We start from the raw sequence: 21653 nt of genomic DNA on the forward strand, positions 1-21653 counted from the left end.
AGTCCCTATAAAACTGCACTCTTTGCAAACATTGTCAATTCACAGTTTGTCGTCACCGATGCATGAACCCGTTGCTGTTTTGACCGTTATGTAATTTCCGACTTCTGTGTTCTATACTTCAGTGTAAGATTTTGCCTCATTCTTTACTTCTGCTACTACTATCTGCCCCGTTTCCTGTGACTGCATTTTGGGATTCAAATCTCTCTGCATCTTGACAGAGAGGAGGTCAGGACAGACAAACACATCAGAACAGAACAGTCTGTCTGTGTGTCTCTCTCACTAGTGCCTGCATGCTGCGCTGGGACATAAAACACCCTAGGAAGCAGAGAGAGGGAACAGAGCGAATGGCTAATCACAGCAGAGGAGAGGAGAGAGGGTACGAGAGTAGAGGAGAGGAGAGGGGACGAGAGGAGAGGTCTTTCTCTTTAGCCAGTCATGTGGAACAGCACGGCTCTGTTGGACACAACCTTCATCACTTCACTTATCTACTCTCTCTCATTCTTGATGTCTCTCTTCCTTTCGCGCTGTGTGTGTGTGTGTGTGTGTGTGTGTGTGTGTAGACTAGTTGATCACACACACACACACATCCTGAACCATCCATGAAAGATTATAGGAAGGTTATGTAAGGTCTCTCTCATCATCTCTCCTTCAGGCGAGCAGATGATGACAGTCTCTCTATCTATCTCTCTCTCTCTCTCTCTCTCTGAGACAAGGGTTCTTTGTTATGGTCCAGCTACAGTGTTCGTTAGCTATCTGCTCCAGTTCTGCTCAATGTACACAGATTGACCTGACAGTAGTCTCGCGTAGCCAGACAACTGTTCCACAATCTCCGAATGCTATATAACTATATACTATCTGGAACTATACACCGATATAGTATAGTATATACTATTCATTTCCATGTCTATACTAAGTAGCAAGCTATAGCTTAGAAGATTTCTATCCATATTAGGATAAATTTGCGCGACTGCAAAGACGGAACGGAAGTGGAGTTGGATGCTTCACTTCCGCTTTATATTTTACTCATCAGAGCTTCCGTTGCTCCAGACATTTGAAAATTGCGAGAGGCAACAGTCTGGCCACGTGATACTAACAGTGAACCAGCATGTTGCAGGGGTCCGCTGCCTTGCTCGATGACACATTGGCTCGGCTGGGGATCACACCCAGACCTCTCCATTGAGGAATTAGACCTGAATAGTATATTCGCCTAGTCGGTTCGTCCCGTTTGTACCGCACCAGGCCGCGCTGCGCCCGGTCGCGCAATTCTCGTCTTTGCATTGACTTTGTATGTAATCGCGCCACTCTAACCATTCAAGTCTGGCTTGTCCTCACTGTCCTGGGCGGGGGGTGGTGGGGGGTGGGCCTCGTTGCCTGTCCCCTTGTACACATGCAGATCAGGCATTAAAATGCTAATCTTGTTTTCACCTGCCAGGTGGGTATGCATACAGTACTGTACTCTACTTAGGCTACTCGTTCACAATGAAAAGGAGTAGCCTACGAGATGACTCATGCAACCATGGCATTTAAACATGCTCTTCTGTTTATAATGTAAACACTGTGACACGTTTAAAAAGAGTTACAAATAACTGTTTTGCCCCGCTGTGGTGGGGAGGGGGGGGGGGCAGTGTAGGGAGGGGGGGGGGGGGGGGGGGGGGATAGCGTGGGCGGGCCGCCATGACGATTCTAAAAACATTACGTCTCTGATTGTGAGCCAGTCTGAGCCCCTCTAAACAAAGTCCTAGTAAATCAAATAAAAGTACCGCTCACCAATGTTAACTCACTTCTCTACTCTACGCCTCGAGACATTAAACCAGTTAAAAGGGACATTTCACCGCTGGAAGAAACTGCAGTCACTCAATGTTAATAGTATCTGTAATTCTGTAGTAGAGAACAGTAGCACAATTTGAAAGTTGCACCCATATGGCAAGAAAAATAATGTAGTCTGTGTGTTTGACTGGATTGTTGAATTACTACAAAGACCATAATGCTTTGGTGAACTGCCCCTCCTTGTTGAGAGGGGGAGGCTGCATGGAGGTGTGACAACATGTAGTGTAGGAAGGAGATTAAATAGACAGACAGACAGACAGTCAGTGTCTGTCTGTCTGTCTGTCTATTCAGATCACATCACACATAGCAATGCGTGTTCATTTCTTTACAGAGTTACATAAGCAGCTTTCGTCGTTGCCAATTAAAAGCCAAAACTTGCACCGATGTGACACGTCTTTGCAAAGAGTTGACTGGTCACAGTGGTCTGGCACTGCTGGAGCCGTTTTCGTAATGCTGACCTGTGTTGCGCATAACATAATGGCCCTGTCTGGAACAGGTTACTACAGAGCAGCACAGGTTGCCATGCCGACGTTGCCCCGTTTGTGAGTGAGAGTTGTTACCGTGGAGATATTTGAAAAGCCACAGAGGCTGGAGCCAAAAAAACAGTACAATGTCACTGTAAAGAACTTTAACAACTCCAACAGCAGTGCACCAGTATCCATGTTCTGAGGGATGCGACAGTCAAACATTGCTGATCTACAAGCTTGCGACACGTTGCGAGTAGTGCTGCAAGATTGATTAAAAAAAGGGAAGATCTGCTATTTTTCAATAGCTAAAGTATAACATAATGCTTAGTTAAAACACCAAAAGGGGTTCCCGTACAGAATGGGTTAAATATGGGGCCAGAGCCCCCTATGTGTCGTCCGGCAATCTAGATTCAGACACCTATATGCAAGCTCATTTCTAAATTTGAGCAAGAATGCTGGAGCACTAGTTGGCTGTCCAATGCATTTCAGTTACTCTTACTTTTTTGAGTGGCGATAGCCACTCCTATAGACATCTATGTGTGTCCATGTGTCTGTCTGTCCGTCCGTCCGTCCGTCCGTCCAAGCACGGAAATAGCGTTTGTTGACCACCAAGTGTCACTGTTGCGCAGCCTAACACACACACGCACGTACGCACACGCGGGTGGCGGTAGAGTGGCCGGATGGTAACCACAAGGTTGCCAGTTCGAACCTGGGCACTGCGTAAATCACCCGTCGCTCCCGACAATGCGTTGGTCCGCCATGCGTTGCACCGTGCTTGCGGTTAGGGTTAGGTTAGGAAGGTTAATGACAGTTGGACCAATAGTATGTCTGAACTAAAGCCTGTACCCGGTTCATTTTATGCTCTCAAGAGTTAAATTTGTGTTAAACATGTATTACTTAATTTACAAGAAGTCTACACAATTAGAGAATGTAGAAGAAATGTTATTTTTGATCAGCATTTTCCTGTTGTCTCTCCTAATGGTACCACATCATACAGCATGGAATTGTGGACAAAATCGTATCCAATGACAAAAAAATGAGCTACAGTATATCTCTTTGGCTCAAATAAATATTGGGCATTGATGTGAAAAGGGTTGAAATGAAAACCACTGCTTTTTTGTGGTTAAAAAACACAATGTATGCCACACCCGCAAAATCCCGGGTTTAAGCAATAAACGCTCTTTTGCTACCCCGGGAAATCTCGGGTTTCTTTAATGTGTCTTAATCCAGAATTAATAGTATTTTATTTACCTTCCGTTGGATGTTTTTAGCATCGCTAGGTAGCTCCCATGTTGTGCAGTCATCGATTACCCCAAATCTCCACACACACGCGCACGATCAAAAGCATCTTTAATGCTCAGATTGGATGTAAAGGACGATGTTTAGAGCTTAATAAAACTTTACTCCGATCTCGTGTGTAGAAAAGTAATCTTGATGTTGACAGACGACGCTCTGGGGTGAGGCTATCACTCATCACACAACCACTTCCGGTTCAACGCGGCTCAAAGAAGCTGACTAAAGAGAGTCTTATATTGCATTTTACTGGCACTGGCTCTGTGTGGAGCCATCTGGTTGGTGGCTGGCATATATTCGGTTTAATGTTGGCTTCCCTGCTTTTGGACAAATGTTCACATTTATACACCGTGGCTCCTCAGCAGTAAGACGGCTCTAGAAGAGGCTCTGTCCGTCTGAGCTGATCTCACAACAAACCACTGAACCGATCAGTGTCACATTTCTTGTGCCAGTAGGCTACAGAAGAAACCTCCACAACACATGTTATACTTTCAAAATCGTTGACTGTTATGTACCTCCTTTTTCCTGAAAATATTTCTCTAAGTACATGGGGCTTAAGTTATAAAATGTATGACATCAGAGGTCAGTCATACACTGCAGATTACTACATGTAACACTGCACGACCTAATAACACCTTATAAACATTTGCTTATCTCAACACAACAGACTGATCTCTCCTGATCGTATAAAAAACAACTATGCGCGCGTGTGTGTGTGCGTGCGTGCGTGTGTGCGTGCGTGCGTGCGTGCGTGCGTGCGTGCGTTTGTGCGTGCGTGCGTGCGTGTGTGTGCGTGCGTTCTTAATCCATTTTAATTAGCAGAAAAGGCCTCACAGAATCCTGGTACTCATGTGGTTCTGTAATCCTCCACTTTCACTTTCATCTCCTCTATCGTCTGTGGGCAACAAACCGAAACCATGGGAACGCCGAACGCCGTTTTCCTTCCTTGACTTTCATTCGCCCACTGGTTCATTGGTTCATTCGAGTTTGAGAGAGGTTTGGTTTGAAACAGTGATGGAAAAAAGTTAATCGCATGCGTGTGTTAATCAAAGTATGTTAATCAAAAAGTACTTAAAGTACCAAAACTAGAAAGTTATTATGCAGAATGTCCCATTTCATGTTTTCAAAAGTATGCAAATCTTTTGAAAATAGCAGGTCTACAAGCTCACGATGCGATCGCGATGCACAATGTGTCGCAATGTGACGCATTGTGAGCTTGTAAATCGGGTATATTCAAAAAGCCAAAATGCACATAGGGCTGAAGTGGTTACTGCCATCAGGCTAATGCCATCAGGTAGGAGGTACGAGGTCCATGCGTGCAAATACAATAGGTACAAGCATTCCTTTGTCCCCCTGTCAATCACACTCCTTAACAGAGTCCTTGTAGAAGGCAGACAGGGTAGGGGTCGAAGGTTATGAGGTGATGTTCTTAATTCATCTTCTGCACTAGGTATGTTGGGTGTGTTTTTTTAATGTTGTACGGGTCACTGTGTGCATTGTTGTCTTGTGTACTGTCTTGTATTGTATTGTATTGTAACTGTATGCTGCAGGAAGGGTCCTTGGGGTCCAAGACAAATTTCTCTCTTGGGAGACAAAAATAAAGAAACCTTGAACCTTGTGTGTTTTGTAATAATAGTCTAAATCTACAAAGTAAAATGGTAAATGGTGCATTTATATAGCGCCTTTATCCAAGGCGCTTTACATAGATTGTGCATACATTCACCATTCCCATTCACACACATTCATACACCGATGGCAGCAGAAACCATGCAAGGCACCAACTCTACCCCTGAGCCACCGTCAACCCTAACTAGTAACTAGTTATACTAAAGGTAACTAGTAGGCTAACTAAAGTTTTCAAATAAATGCTTCTGAGATGTAGTGGAGTTGAACATTGGAAGTATTAGACATTGGAAGTACTCAAGAAAAGTACACATACCTCAAAATTGTACTTAGGTACAGTACTTAAGTAAAGGCAGTTGGTTCCTTTCCACCACTGGTTTGAAACATTCAGGTGTTGGTGGTGGTGCGTGGCAGCATGTTTGCAAGAGGGGACAGGAGGTTTTAGTCCGGCAGCCGACAGGCTTCTTTTGTTTAAAGCGGGAAATTTGGTATATAGTCTTTTTTTATTGACCTAAAATATTGTCTATATACATACACTCATGAATCCACTTGCTGACCGGCTGTTAGTATTGGGCAATCTTTTTTATAGGGGTTTCTTGTGACCCTACCATTAACATCCTATGGCTGGCAAACATGTCAAATTTTCCTTTTGCTTTAAAGGGTAAGACCGTTGTTTTCTTACCTTATTATGGTCAAACTAGTCCAGTCCAGGAGTTATTTCGCTCCATTGTGCAGTTTTATAGAAAATAACTTTATAAAAATACCAGCCCAATGAGCCCATTGACTTACATTGTAGCGGGGAAACAGCTCTCAAAGTCACTCTTTTAGCACATGAACGAACACAACAAAAGCTGATTCTGACAGTTTATGACATCAGGAAAACTCATGCGGTTTTATTTTCGTGTTTTAACGTATATTTATAAAGGTACTATTTTGTTTGGAGTGACACTGAAGCTGCAATGCGGTCTTCCGTTTCCGGTTTCATTTGTAAACAAGGAAGCACGCTGGCTGCCTGTGTTGTACGCTGAGAGCACCCAATCCATCTGCAGTCGAGCAGTACCCCCGACACAGACACCCACGGCAAGCAGTCATAAGTTTGTAGTCTTACGATATTTTAGAACGGAGGATGAAGTGTGCTGTTCCAGATTGTTGCAGTTAGAGTTGGACCAATCGGATCGTAGTACCGCGTCACGTGAAAACAGAAGTGATTCGGTTGGCGTAAGCATACCTACCAGATCTTCTTTCTACACAAATTAGTCAAAACAAGACAACGTTGACATTTTTTATTAAAAGTAAAACCGCATGAGTTTTCCTGATGTCATAAACTGTCAGAATCAGCTTTTAATAATAATAATAATAATAATAATACTTATTATTATTATTATTAATATAATAATAATATAATATTTTTATAAAGTTATTTTCTATAAAACTGCACAATGGAGCGAATTAACTCCTGGACTGGACTATAGTTTGACCATAATAAGGTAAGAAAACAACCCAAACCTCCAAAAAAGTGGTCTTACCCTTTAAGTAGCATGTGACACATCAAACTAGGTTTTTTTTCATGATTCTGACTAATGCTTGAAATGGATTCAGAATCATGAAAACCCTATAGTTTGACATGCAAAAGGTAAGTTTGACAATTTTGCCTGCCGTAGGATGTTAATGGTAGGATCACAAGAAACCCCTATAAAAACATTTGCCCAATATAAGTGGATTAATGAATGTACATTATAGACAATATTTTAGGCCAATAAAAAATACTATATACCAAATTTCCCACCCGTCCACCTCGGCTGCCGGACTATTTGGAACATTCAGGTGTTGGTGGTGGTGTGGTGGCAGCAATGAGCATGTGTGAAAGAGGCACAGGAGGCTATTTTGAGCCTCAAACAAAGATGGAGTGTTCTACCTGCGCTGAAGGAAATGACTATGACCTCACAGCCCAGGGTCAAAGGTCAATTTTTCACCACCCACATTCCTGGCAACTATTAAGTCTAGCAGTATGACTGGGGGGGTTGGGGGGGGGGGGAGGGTTGACTCGGAGCTCTCCTTTAACATACAGGTCTTCAGGTCTGTTATTATGCGACGAGATAGAGAGCTCTCACGTACAACCAAGTTCAAATTATTGTGAAACTGTGGACTTTAGGAGTTGTTCATGTCTTTGGTCAACATTAATAATGATACATTTAAGTGCTTTACAGGGCTAAATAAAAGAGAGAGAAACACAAACGTAACATTGAGAACGAATTTGCCGTGCTCTTAATGCTTATCACACGATTGCATGAAGAATGCACCTCCTCAAATCTAAAATGTTTACCGTGTGTGTGTGTGTGTGTGTGTGTGTGTGTGTGTGTGTGTGTGTGTGTGTGTGTGTGTGTGTGTGTGTGTGTGTGTGTGTGTGTGTGTCCTGCTGAGAGCCTCTGATGGGGTTGAGGTTTTAGGAGGATCAGAGAGAGAGAGAGAGAGAGAGAGAGGCGCTGCTGGCTACGATGTACTGACGAAAACCGCAGAGTCAGCCCATAAGCCACACTGATCCAAAACCAAGCACAGCCAAGCCAAGGAACCAACCGACGTACAACCTGCTCCACTCTGACACCCACGGCGTGGGAGGGTACAAACAAACAGGGGAGGGAGAAACGAGAGAGAGAGAGAGTAGGAGAGAGAGAAACATAACCATAGACTGACTGAGTAACAGAGTGACAGAGACAGTAAAAGATTGACGAGAGTTACCAGAAAGAGTATCGGAGAGAGAGGATAGAGAATTGTATACTCACGCATTGCAATATGGCTTCTTGTCGTAGCCTTTATAATTCTTCATGTTCAGGGTCATTTTACACACCTCACAGTGGAAGCATCCTTTATGCCAGTTCTGGAGAACACAGAGAGAGAGAGAGAGAGAGAGAGAGAGAGAGAGAGAGAGAGAGAGAGATTGTACTTTATTGATACATCTTGTGTACAGGTACATAAGAGTAAAACTTGTTTGGCTTCCTTCAGACAATGAAGACAATAAAGAGTGCAAGAAAGAGCGAACAATGAGTAAAGAAAAGGTGTAACACACATGTGCGTGTTTTCCCTGTAGTAGTAAAGTTAGGTAAACTTTTTGACATTTCATTATTGTCAAGTGTGAAACAGAAGTGTTTGCTGCTATAGTTCCATTCCTACTTCAGCCACAAACATTACACGTCATGTTGGAATCGGAAAACAAAATGATAAGGTGAGGGCCCCACACACACACCGAGGGTGTGTGTGTGTGTGTGTGTGTGTGTGTGTGTGTGTGTGTGTGCAAGCGTGTGTGCAGCAGCAGCTGTCATCTGATGCCCAACAGCAGACAAGCGTTTGACACGACTAAAGAAATTATTAATAATGCATCATCATTATGCAATAGATCCCATCATCCCTGTGTGACCATGTGGTCAATAATACAGCACAATACAGTGCAGACAGATATCATTTCTTGGTCACTCGTATAGGTTTGTTTTCTTAACCACAATGTTAAGAATGTCACCGAGTCGCCGACGGTGTGGTTTGGGCAGTGCGTGTCATGCTCGTAGAACGCAGTACCAGATTTTTTTTAGACGTGCACGCGCAGGGACGGAACGGAACGTGCATGTGCGTGCGCGCTAGAATGCGTCCGCCTAGAATCCCAGATTCAAGAGAATGCGAGGCACCTAATCAACCTCGCATCACCAGACTTTCCAAGATGCACCAAGTAGCCAGTGGTCTAGGTTTACTGTAGCCTCGATACCCAGGCTTTCATTTCGTCTGCGCGAAAGATGAAAGCCTGGAAAAAGCCGTGGGCTGAACCAGTCTAAAAGTGGGAGTCAACCCTTCCGGGTGGGCGTCGCTCTAAATGATGTGACGTAGCGCTGCACTAGGGGGGAGAGGAGGGGCCGGGGGTGACGGACAGATCGATGAGATCCAATCAGGGTGCGCGCATTTCTGAGGCGCGACCCGCCCCTCTAGACCAGAAATGTCTCTGCTTAGGTCAGGCTAGGTTTACTGGCGTTTAGGTTTACTGTGTGTACTGTGTGCATGCCGCGATGCGCACATGCACGCACATGCACACGCATTCCTCCGTTTTTTGTGCTTTCTGCACCAGCATCTTTCTTTAGTACATCCACGTAGGTCGGTGTGGGACGTGCTCTCAATCGATGCCTGTGTGTTGGTTCCCACAGTACAAGCTTTTTGGCCGGGAGTTCTTGGTGTCGGTGGCAGTGGCCAGCTAGTCTCATCCTCCATACTGCTATCTTCTCTGTTACACTTGGTAATGCCCCGTACAGGCGCTTGTTGGTGATGTGCTCGTCCTGGTTGATGTCCAGTACCACACGTAACATTCTGGTGTAGCACCCGTCCAGGGATTTCTGTAGGGCTTGTGTTTGTGTTCAGCATCCACAGCCATAGAGGAGGACGGACTCCACGATAGCAGAGAAGAAACTGATCTTGATGTGTCGGGGGAGGTTGGATTGCCAGTGCACACACTGGTCATACCATTAAGAGCTCTCCAGGAAAGTGCCTTCCTCACTAAGGTCCTTTTCTGTGGAGTCGACCCATTCGCCCAGGTATTTAAAGTCACTGAACTCCTTTAGGACAGTACCCTCTATTGTTGTTAGGGGCAGATGTTCTTGGGGGATGTTAGTTTAATCATGGACATATTGTCATTTCCATAGTTTTGCTGAGGCAGATGCTATAGGACAGGTTTTGATTGATTGATTGACATTTTTCTTTTACAGCATGCAGAATGGGTAGGCTTACTAGGCTACATTTCAACAGGTCAATACAAAAAACTGTTGCTTGAGGATAGAACCAGAAAAAGCACAACGACTTGTTAACACAAGGGTCCTCCATTTTCAATTCATCAGCACATTTAATGACAAGGTTCTTTTCTTAGTTTAACTGGGATAGTTGTGTTTTTGGGGACACTGGCTACGCTGTCTCTCTGTATTCTGTATGTGATTGATTAGTTATACCTTGAACTCTGCTATGCATAAAGTGTAAAATGCATGGGGGTGGTAATGTTGAGCGCCCTCTTGAAAACGAGATGCTGTCTGCATCTTTCAAAGTTTCAAGGGGCATATCCTCTAATTAAATGTAGAGATTAAATGTAGATATGTAGATTGAAACAGTCACATGAGAAACAGAGTTAACTAAGCTAAATGTAACAGTTTGGGGACTCATGTCTAAATAAGTGTACTTATAGTTTAATCTGACAAGTAGGCTAGGCCTACTCAAGTGTTTACTTTAACATCAGAGTCAGGGACCAGCTGACTCAGTCTCAGGGTAAGAGAGAGAGTAGGCCTACACCACACACCTGGAGCATAACCATTCCCTTCTAAACTCAAGTGTACAAAATCCTAATGGACCATGTAGGCTACGTGGGTTCATTTGGTTCAATTGGTACACTCTCAGAGTCAAGGCTGCAATATCGTGGGCTATTTTAACTGATAACAAAAAGTTATTAAACTGTCTAGTTGCGGGAGATAGAGGATCGAATGAATCCCGGGATAGAATAGAGATTATAGACAACATTTGCGGGTAACTTCAGTTTAAATTGACACAGTCACAGGCACTGGTTATATTTTAGCCTACTGCGTGTGAAGAATGCATCATGCTGATTCATGCAGCTAAAGTGCGTGTGAAGTGCGTTTTGGAAACACGCACTTGCAGCGGAGGTCATTCAGGTGTGCGATAGTGAGATCAGCATCATATAGGCTAATAGGAGAGTAGAAAACACAGCTGTCCCAGATAAAAGTGCAATCATTCTGATTCAGCATGGAGACAAAAATATCTCACCTTATCCAGACAGTTGACTTTCTCCGTCGGATAGACGATTTTCCCACAGCGAGCGCACTGAGGGTTCATTTCACCAATATATTCCTTATTCCTACTCTCCAAACGCTCCTGGTGTTGTAGTATTCCTTCCTGTTAACAGTCACAACTCTACAAAAACACAACACACACACGCTCCTATTCTTCACGCTGCCAGTGCTACTGCTGTATGAGTACTGAAACCAGAGAGAGAGAGAGAGAGAGAGAGAGAGAGAGAGAGAGAGAGAGAGAGAGAGAGAGAGAGAGAGAGAGAGGGGGGGAGAGGGAGGGGGTCAGGTGTAGCTAGATCTGTCCATAGCTCTAATGCGAATGCATTGCAACGCATAGAGCTATGGATCAGGGCTAAGGTGTAGCCTACGACAAAAAGGTGGGCGGGGACCGATCGTGGGTTTGTTGACGTTTACAATTTATATGGCTACAGTATAGCGGTGACAAAAATATTGAACGTGTGTGTGTGTGTGTGTGTGTGTGTGTGTGTGTGTGTGTGTGTGTGTGTGTGTGTGTGTGTGTGTGTGTGTGTGTGTGTGTGTGTGTGTGCGTGCGTCACGTGCGTGCGTGCGTGAGAAAGGAGCTTTTTTATGTAACTCAAGTGTTATGTGGGAGATCATATCAAAGGAATCTGAGAGAGAGAGAGAGAGAGAGGGGGGGGGGGGAGGCAATGATGCAACTCCATGGCATTAAATGTTGTCAAATGATCCAACAAGACTAATGAGTTGTAAGTAATCTTGTCTGCATTAATTTGCTGCTTGAAGTTGAGAGAGGAGAGATAGTCTATAGTCCCTGGGGGAGTGGGAGTCTAGTCCCTGGGGGTCCCCGGAACCCACTTTGGGAATGGGAACCACCAGTTCCCAAAGTGGAATCCGGGGACCCGAGGGGTCCTTATGAGGGCCGGGTCCCCAGCTAAACGATGGTTAGAGACGAGTCTAGAGTCTAGACAGATATCACACACGATATAATGCAATGCCGCCCTCTGCTGGCAAATGTATGAACAAATAATTGCCATTTATTTATTTTCTTAACCCTAGATTAGAACACTAAACATAAACACTGGTGATTTTCACCCAGACAATTATGTTGTTGTAATTTTCATAATGTTGCTGATGTCAGAGGTGTGTGGGTTTTTCAGTAACTGCATGATGCTCAGTGACATCATAGAAGGTATGGTTTGTTTCCCTGCCCAGTGCCCACATCCCTTGTTTTTTCTACAGGCAGGTGTACCGTGTACGAGTGAATTTAGTGAATTTAGTGATAATGTGATAGAGAAAAATGGAAATGGAATGGAAAAAATTACTATTCTTTTTTTTCACTGGACCATTCTCACATGTCCCAGAGGGGCTGGACCAAAGGAGAAATTCCCAGCTCCAATAGTTTTTACCAGCCAAGGTGCCTAGACCGCTGAGCCACGGCCAGGGCCCAATTGTTTTCTGTTTTACCGTTTTTTGGTTCACCAAAAAATTGGTTCGGTGAACCAATATTTTCCATCGGTTGCTCCCAGCTCCTTGCACTCCTGCCCCTCTAGAGCAGAAAGCAGCGCTGCAATGTTTTCCTCATGTTAAAGAAGTATTGCTGTAGGCCTACTTGAATATATTTTGATGAGAAATATTTTTTTATGGAATATTTTACATTTGGGTAAATAATAAATATATATCTGTGTCTTGAGTGTACATGGTTTGATCGATGAGGTCGGATCAACATATGGAATGTCAGAACAGGTCAGCTCCATGGAGATCTAAGGGTGGCAGCAGGGGGCAGTGTCTTGAGTGTACAGGGTTTCATGAGGGCCCAGGTAGGTCTGGGCCTTCATTTTCGGGCCTGTTGAGAACTCTAGTTTTCGCCGGCTGCCGGCGCGGCTGCACTAATAATTTTGGGGCGGGCCCGTCTAGAGTTTGAATAGACAGGTATCAGTCAAAATGGAGACATCGTAGAGGATGGGTGGGGTAGGATCAACAATCAACATATGGATCTGAGGTTAGATCAATATGGTGTCTGTGAGGCCAGGTGTAGAGTTGATGTAGAGTTGCTGGCCGGCTCCACATATGCAGATCTAGGTGATGATCCAGTCTTCTCCATGTATGCCCATTGCCTATCCATGGGTTTGATGAGGTCAATGTTGTGGTCTTCATAGGCCTATATTAATATGGAGACGGCCATATATGGAGCATGTCATGAGGCGTGACGGACTGACGACCATATACGGTGGCGTGACGTGTCGCGAGTCGTGATGGACTGACAGCCATACATGGAGGCGTGACGGATGGATCGACTGACAGGTTTTCATGGTAATCTGCGACATAGTCGCAATAATCTGAAACCTAAATTGCCTAATGGGTGGTGGTGCGGTCGGTGGACTATACCCACAACCCTGAATGCACATGTATAAATCCCTCTGTCAAATGCACACAGAGTCAATTCCCCCGTCAAATACACACATATGGAGTCAAATCCCTGTCAAATGCACATACTTTGACTTGCTTTCCATGGCCTACATAACTCCCTACCGCCGGCCCACTTTGCTTGTTTACATTTCTTACTTTTAAACTGTTTAACTAGTTTATTTTTAGATTAAATTTGTTTTTATTCTTTTTGTCCTGTAAAGCGACATTGAGTACCGTATTATTGTTATTATACTGTAGGGTCAAATCCCCATCAGATGCACATAATGGAGAATTTCAATGTGCACTGATGTCAGCAGCCAGACACGAATATCTAGTTAAAATAAAGGCTCAGCTGTAGTCCATATTTGGGCATGACTGACCCAATGTGACCTCATCATGACGACAAGAGGAACATAAAGGAGAACATAATCTGATTCGTCCGCACCCAAGCCACTCAACAAACTGATAGGTCCAGTTCCCCGCCTATCAATTCTCTCAAAATATCAGTATTTTACAAACTAACATTTAAAATGGATGGCCACCCTGAACTAGACCCCACCACGGAGGCGCCACTGAAACAAGCCGCACAAGCAAAATACCACTTGGATCGCGACGAGCACGAACTCGACCTGACGGAGGCGATGAAAGCCACAAAAGCGAAGTACCCTCCCATTAACAAGAAGTACGAATATCTGGACCACACGGCCGACGTGCAGATCCACTCGTGGGGCGACTCCCTGGAGGAGGCCTTCGAGCAGTGCGCGATGGGCATGTTCGGCTACATGACCGACACCGAGACGGTGGAGCCCGTCGACACGGTCGAGGTCGAGTCGGAGGGCGACGACATGGAATCTCTGCTCTTCCACTTCCTGGACGACTGGCTGTTCACGTTCTGCGCCGACCGCTTCTTCGTTCCCCGGGAGGTGAAGGTCGTGCACATGGACAGGACGCGCTTCAGGATCCGCTCCGTCGGGTGGGGCGAGGAGTTTAGTCTGCCCAAGCACCCGCAGGGGACGGAGGTGAAGGCCATCACGTACTCAGCGATGCAGATCCACGATAAAGAAAAACCAGAGATCTTTGTGATAATTGATATATGAAATGGGAAAGGGAAAAGTAATGGAATACAAATTAATGGAAGATGGAAAAATAACTACAAATCAAAGGAAGAGGATTTTACATTTGAGTGGGAAGGACTACGAATGAAATGGAAGAGGACCCACTATACAAATGAGTGGAAAAAAGGTCCACCGCAGGCCATGGTTTGGCCGAGTGTCAATTTCAGTGGTTCTCAAATGTACAGATACAGACAGATACACAGATCTCCATATATGGATATAGAAGACACACAGATGAGTACGACGATGAATTACCACCAGTAGTGCCAGACAGTGTGGTGCTTCAAGCTTGTGTTCATGAATACAGCGTCTTGAGGGAGTCTGGTTCCTTCCAGCCCACAGTTCACTCCACCGAGTGAACTGTCTGATAATCAGGCTAATCTTGAGGCCTATATTAAGGCTCCATTTACACTGGCAGCCAAATCTAGCTTGATCAGATCAGATCTGTGCCACATTAAAGATTGAAATCCGATTTGTTTAATTAAAACATTCGAATCAATTTTTTTACAAATGTGACTCGAGTCACATTCAGATTGGGTTGTTTCAAATCTGATTAAAATCTGATTTGAGGAGATCCGTCTCAATCTGAATGGAACAACCTGATCTGAATCAATGTGACTTGAACTGACAAAAAATATGGTGCTTTGGTGGCCCCTGTTGGACAATACACAGCATTAGAGTCCATGAATTGTGTTTATTCCACAGCATTGGCAGGGCATTAGAGTCCATGAATTGTGTTTATTCCACAGCATTGGCAGGGCATTAGAGTCCATGAATTGTGTTTATTCCACTGCATTGGCAGGGCATTAGAGTCCATGAATTGTGTTTATTCCACTGCATTGGCAGGGCATTAGAGTCCATGAATTGTGTTTATTCCACTGCATTGGCAGGGCATTAGAGTCCATGAATTGTGTTTATTCCACAGCATTGGCAGGGCATTAGAGTCCATTAATTGTGTTTATTCCACAGCATTGGCAGGGCATTAGAGTCCATTAATTGTGTTTATTCCAGACAATATACACAGCATGGGCATAGAGTCCATGAAGTGTGTTTATTCCGGAGGTAAACGGAGTAACATTACTTTAGGCAATAATAATACTATGTTATACGGTTCTTTGCCACTCATGAAGTGAGGGGCACTCTTATAATCGTACATCATCATGACGTAAAATAACACTATGCCATTATGACGTAAAATTCTTCATTCATTGTCAATGTAATGTTTAAGACAAAGTTTGTGGACGGTAACTAAAAGCCGGATGTAGGAGGGACTAGCGCCCCTCAAAAATCAAAGTGAGGGGCACCATAATCCTATCATCATCTCATTCTACCATCCTCTCTCTCTCTCAATTCAATGCAATTTAAATGATTGCAGGTGAAGTTAAACTAAAATGCACTAAACCGCAGCGAGTCAGAGAACTGTCGAGTTCTCCGGATACCCTAGTGCCACTGGTGGTACTTGAGCCCCCCTCTGGTGGTACACAGGACAGGAGTCACACAAAAGACAAAAGTATATATAAATATTTATATTACTACAGGTATAGTTCTTCTGACCAAGAAAATGGTTGAAATAGGCTGTAGCCGTGCTGAAATGGGCATGACAGCACACCTAGCCGTTAACAGAAGATTTGAGAATGGATTAATCACATTAGAAATATCATCAGTTGTGCTGATTAGTGATTAGACAGAGTTTTGTCAGAGCAGCAGCATTATTGGCATAGGAATGGAACAAAATGGGCATGGGTATACACTCCTATTTTAACATATTATGTTGGTACAAATACTTTCTGAGGTGGTACTTATAACAGGTTGGGAACCAATGCTATAGAGTCTATAGTATTTTCACTATGAGAATAAAAAGCTTTCAACACTTATTTGAACAAGGTGGCCAAACATATCAATGACCAAATAATGAACTACATCACTAGTTTGCTATTAGTATAAGTCTGACATAGGACTGGACCTACCTGTATGTGCAACGTTGTGTTGATGAGTTGGAAATGCCTTGTGATAACTTGTGGAATCAATACAATCAATAACACAACACAATGAAACTGCAAATAAGACTGGAAAATGTTATTTTGTGGAATAATTGCCATTACAACCCTAATTGTTGACTTGTATTACTACTTTTATTGATTATTTCGCTTACACCTAACATGACAGTCAGAGAGCTGTGAAAATGAAATGAAATTTCACAGTCTCCCATAGATCCACCGCATATGTTTGAGTATGGTCATATCATGCCATGGTTTTAATTTAATATTGGTTGGCAATCAATAAATCAATAAACAAACAAACAAACAAATACAGAAAACTTCCCAAACTTCCCAATGGTAAGCCTGGTTCTGACCATTCATCAAGTGACCTTTTAAAACAAATATTAGCAGATGCAATGTCGGCTCTACGTCATCTTCATAATTGGACATTCCAATTATAAATGGGAATGTCCTTCAAAATGGTGGAATGCGGTCAAGTTCCAGGTCAGCTGGAGGAAGGATTTGGCCATGGTCATCTTCACTGCCGGTCCTCATAGTCCATAGGCTCCTCCTGTAAAAGGAACAGTTTGATCAGAGGGTCTTTCTGTAACACTAGCGATAGTGTGTGGTGTAGAATGTATAGATGCATCGAGTATGCGGGTTTCCAATAAAGGTTTCCAACACTCTGACAAAAAGATTTGGTGTGTGTGTGTGTGTGTGTGTGTGTGTGTGTGTGTGTGTGTGTGTGTGTGTGTGTGTGTGTGTAGGCGCGCGTGACCTGTGCGTGCATGCGTACGCACGTTACTCATTGACCTCCAGGGTTCTGCATCCCGTTAATCATCTTATTATTGGCTCTGGTGGTTCGGCTGATGTAAAAATAACCTTTTGGTGTCGTTCACACATGACATAGAGGGTGCTCTCTCTCTCTGTCCTGGGGGAGAGTGGGGGCAGAGCGGTTCGCAATTCATTTTCAATGGGAGTCAAGTGGTTTTGACAAGACACCCCCCCCCCCCCACAACACAGCCATGGATCAAGCTTGTCTCTTCAAAATCACGTGACTCCCATTGAAAATGATTTGCGAGCTGCTCTGCCCCCCCCCCCTCCCCCCGGACAGTGAGAGAGCACCCTGTCTTTCATGTGTGAGCGAGGCCATAGGATAGGGGTTCCCAAACGTGTGTGTGTGTGTGTGTGTGTGTGTGTGTGTGTGTGTGTGTGTGTTTACTCGGGGGTTGTCTGTATGCCATGGGCAGGTGGCAAACGCTGGAGTGGCCCTGCTGTGGCAGCCCTGGCTGGATGGGCACCATGCAGCCCTGCTGCTTCTGGAGTTCCATCCGCCTGACCTCCTCCCTTTTATACTTCTGAAAGTGAGGTAAAGAAAGATTGGGAATGTTCTAGTCACCTTACAGTAGTTTGATTCCTATATAGGCATCTTCATTGATGACAAAATCCAGCTGGAATCCTCACATTAAAAGACATTTATTCTAAAATTGCCAACAAATACTGCAATTTTAAGTATACTTAAGCATACTTGACGTGAAATACTGGAACATCATTTGGACCAGCACTCATCATGCTAAACTGCACTGTATCTTTCTTCAAACAGATTACATTTGGTTTCATTACAATCTCATCAGTTACAGATCTATAAGGGTCCATGTGGTTCCCTAACTATCCATCTTTTAGTAGGGGACCACCTGGAACCCCCTCAAGGACCACTGGTTTAAAACCACTGTTCTATCTGGTTCTTACATGTGACATGCCTTCCTGCACTCCTCCCGGCTGGTTCCCTCCACGAAGACCTGAAGTGGACCCAGCTGCAGCAAACTGGCCCGGAGGGAGGTAGTGGTTCTGTACGTGGACAGCGTTATTGGGCTGAGCCATCCTCCCTGCTCCCATGATGACCATCTGGGAGAGCACACAGCACAAGAAGGACATGGGTTGAGATTGGATTTTACGATGCTCAATCTAAAATCAGGGCTTTGATTGATTGATCAATTGACCCCCCCCCCCCACACTATTAATTTATAATTAGTTAAATTGGAAAAAGGGCTTCGTTAAGACCTCCATATTATTATGATCAATGCCATCCGGCCATTCTACCCCTGAGCCACCACCGCACTATCATCATCATCAGCATTTAATGTTTGTGTTAGGACAAAGTTTGTGTTTACACACACACTAAAAGCTGGACATAGGAGGGGCCCTCAAACACTGAGGGCAGAAAATTGAGGACGCCACAACTGATTAGCCAGATTGGACTTGAGGATAAAAAGTGAGGACATAAACGTGAGGACGCCAATTGTGATTGGCCGGAATATGATAATGTATATATGATGCTAAGAGCATGCACCCCTCACTTCACACAGGTGTGATTTTCTTTTTAAACACAGAGACCTTTAATTAGTGTTTCTAATTGTAGTAAAACTGACCTGGTTTATTGGAGCGCCAAGAGGAACAGGAGGTATGGATCTCTGACCCATAGCCTGCATTCCTTTATGAGCAGAATGATTCATCACTACAGAAGAACAAACAAACAAACAAACAAACAAACAATGGCATTAGTATGTGGAAGACGTTAGGTCTGGTCCATTGTTTTGTGACTGTAATATAAGCAAATATGGAGCTACAGCAGTGAACAGACTTCCGACTTTGTCAAGGAGGTACGTTCCACTTTAAAGGGGGGATGACACGGCCCTCGGGAGGTAATAAGGCTATTAAAATTAGCATCTTGGATTATGACGTCAGATCGGGATCGCACAATTTGACCAATGAAATTGATATTTTATCTGGGTTAAGGGCAGAGCGCCTCTGGGCTCTGCGAGTTAGCATTCCTGGTGGCTATCAACTCATGCTAGTGGTTTTGGTGTCAGACTTAGCTTCATAATGGTTGAAAGTGTCAACCAATTTATTTTTCTTTCGCTCGGAAATCTTTGTTACAATGACATTGAGTTGACGTGTAAGTTTTAGGGTAAACTGTTGCATAATCGCAATTTTGCGTGACGAGTTCCATGTTCTCCGTCCTCCCCCCGCTGACATGGCCTCAAACACGGCTAAGTGCTGAACAGGGCTGGAGCCCTGGAGCTTCACAGGTTACCACTGCCTATCTAGCGCCACAGTGCCGGGCTAACCTGAGCCCTCTCTCTCTCGACTCTCTCTCTCTCTCTCTCTCACACACACACACACACACACACACACACACACACACACACACACACACACACACACACACACACACACACACACACACACACACACACACACACACACACACACACACACACACACACACACACACACACACACACACACACACACACACTCTCTCTCTCTCTCTCTCACACACACACCGATATGGGGGGCGGTCTCTCTCTCTCTCTCTCTCACACACACACACACACACACACACACACACACACACACACACACACACACACACACACACACACACACACACACACACACACACACACACACACACACACACACACACACACTGCGTCTTGCATACGGACTGCCTTACGCACCGCCAGTCTCTCTCCCTCCGTATCTCTCTCTCTCTCTCTCTCTCTCTCTCTCTAATAATAATAAAACGCATCACAGCGCGACAACTTGTGAAGATTAGATATATTCGAAGAAACTAGCATTTAGGAACCACTGGAAAAAATAACAAGTATCCGTGCGCAACTTGGAGCTCTCCAATAGCCACATTCAGAAGGCATGTGATGTCTTCGTCACCACCAGAAGTATAATAAAACTTTCATCTCATTAATCATTGACATAGCGTTATTTAGGCTATAATGATCAACTTGTATGGGTGATCATTTTATGTATATCAAATATTATATTAACTCAAGGTAATTAATGCTACAGCTCTGAATATAAATGTCGGAACTGGTTTAAAATGGAGAATAAGCCTGTTGCAGTGTTGCGCACTGAAAACCAGAACAGGTACGCTCGCCCCTTTTCCAACTCACCCCCACGAAAAGTGAAGACCGGTCGCCCTGGGATTTCGAAAAGTGAAGGCGGCTTGCCCCAAAGCCATGAATAGCTCGCTCCCAAAGTGTGGTTATCTCGCCCCACAGCGTGGATATCTCGCCCCAAAGCACAGATATCTCGCCCCATGTTTATTTCATGTTTATTTTACCTTATTTCTCATATTAGAACCTTTAGAATCAATGTTGTTTGTCAAAGGAGAACATTTAGAACCAGTTTGTTGTTGTTGGTCAAATGAAAATGATGCATGGTACCCAGGGGGCAAACCACCCTTTTTTTAGGAAACCTGCATTTGCCATGACCTCAAAGGTTGTCCACCAGAAATAATATCTATGACCCCATAGGATCACAACCTATATGGACAACCCGGTCAATTTTTTTGCTGGAAATCCAATATGGCCGCCCCAATATTAGCCCCTGCTATAGGCAGTCCGTATGCAAGACGCAGTGCGTGTGTGTGTGTGTGTGTGTGTGTGTGTGTGTGTGTGTGAGAGAGAGAGAGAGACCACACCCCCCCCCCCCCCCCCCATATCGGTGTGTGAGAGAGAGAGAGAGAGAGAGAGAGAGAGAGTGTGTGTGTGTGTGTGTGTGTGTGTGTGTGTGAGAGAGAGAGAGAGAGTCGAGAGAGAGAGAGAGAGAGAGAGAGAGAGAGAGAGAGAGAGAGAGAGAGAGAGGGCTCAGGTTAGCCCGGCGCTGTGGCGCTAGACAGGCAATGGTAACCTGTGAAGCTCCAGGGCTCCAGCACGGATCCCTGTTCAGCACTTAGCCGTGTTTGAGGCCATGTCAGCGGGGGGAGGACGGAGAACATGGACACACACATGTACACACACACACACACATGTACACACACACACATGTACACACACACACACACACTCCTCTCTCTCTCTCTCTGTCGCTCTAAGTAATTAGTCTCATTTCGCGCAGCTGCGCATAGTTTCTCCCAGCGAATCCTGCCGGGAGCTGCCTATGCCATAAAAAGCATAGGTGAGTTCCAGGCTAATAGATATGCAACTGCCCATCTGCGTCTGGCAGACAAGAAGTCCAAGACCCAGGCACACCGGAGGATTCAATCCCATGCCAGCTAGTTTGACAGCTAGACTGGTGGGGAGGATGGTGTTAATGGCTGAACTGTAGTCAGTAGATAAT

At 44.5% G+C, this 21653-nt stretch overlaps 2 protein-coding genes across 2 annotated transcripts in view; one reads left to right on the forward strand and one right to left on the reverse strand.

Annotated features, from left to right (window-relative positions):
* nebl (nebulette) overlaps positions 1-11109 on the reverse strand; it is a 146693-nt gene extending 135584 nt beyond the window's left edge. The window contains exons 1-2 of the mRNA XM_083778164.1: positions 11007-11109; positions 7991-8085 (exon numbers count right to left, since the gene is read on the reverse strand). Coding sequence (XP_083634290.1) covers positions 7991-8085; positions 11007-11075 — 164 coding nt within the window. The 5' untranslated portion in view covers positions 11076-11109. The remainder of the gene's footprint in view (positions 1-7990; positions 8086-11006) is intronic.
* A 3072-nt stretch (positions 11110-14181) lies between these two features.
* Positions 14182-14514, forward strand: LOC310867938 (protein archease-like; the record flags this gene model as incomplete). The annotated part of the gene is made up of 1 exon (XM_083778110.1): positions 14182-14514. One exon carries the CDS (start codon positions 14182-14184, stop codon positions 14512-14514), a length of 333 nt encoding a protein of 110 aa, XP_083634236.1.
* Positions 14515-21653: the final 7139 nt, after the last annotated feature.

This window comes from Protomyctophum parallelum (assembly GCF_964188405.1).
Source record: "Protomyctophum parallelum genome assembly, chromosome: 12".
Lineage (NCBI taxonomy): Eukaryota > Metazoa > Chordata > Actinopteri > Myctophiformes > Myctophidae > Protomyctophum > Protomyctophum parallelum.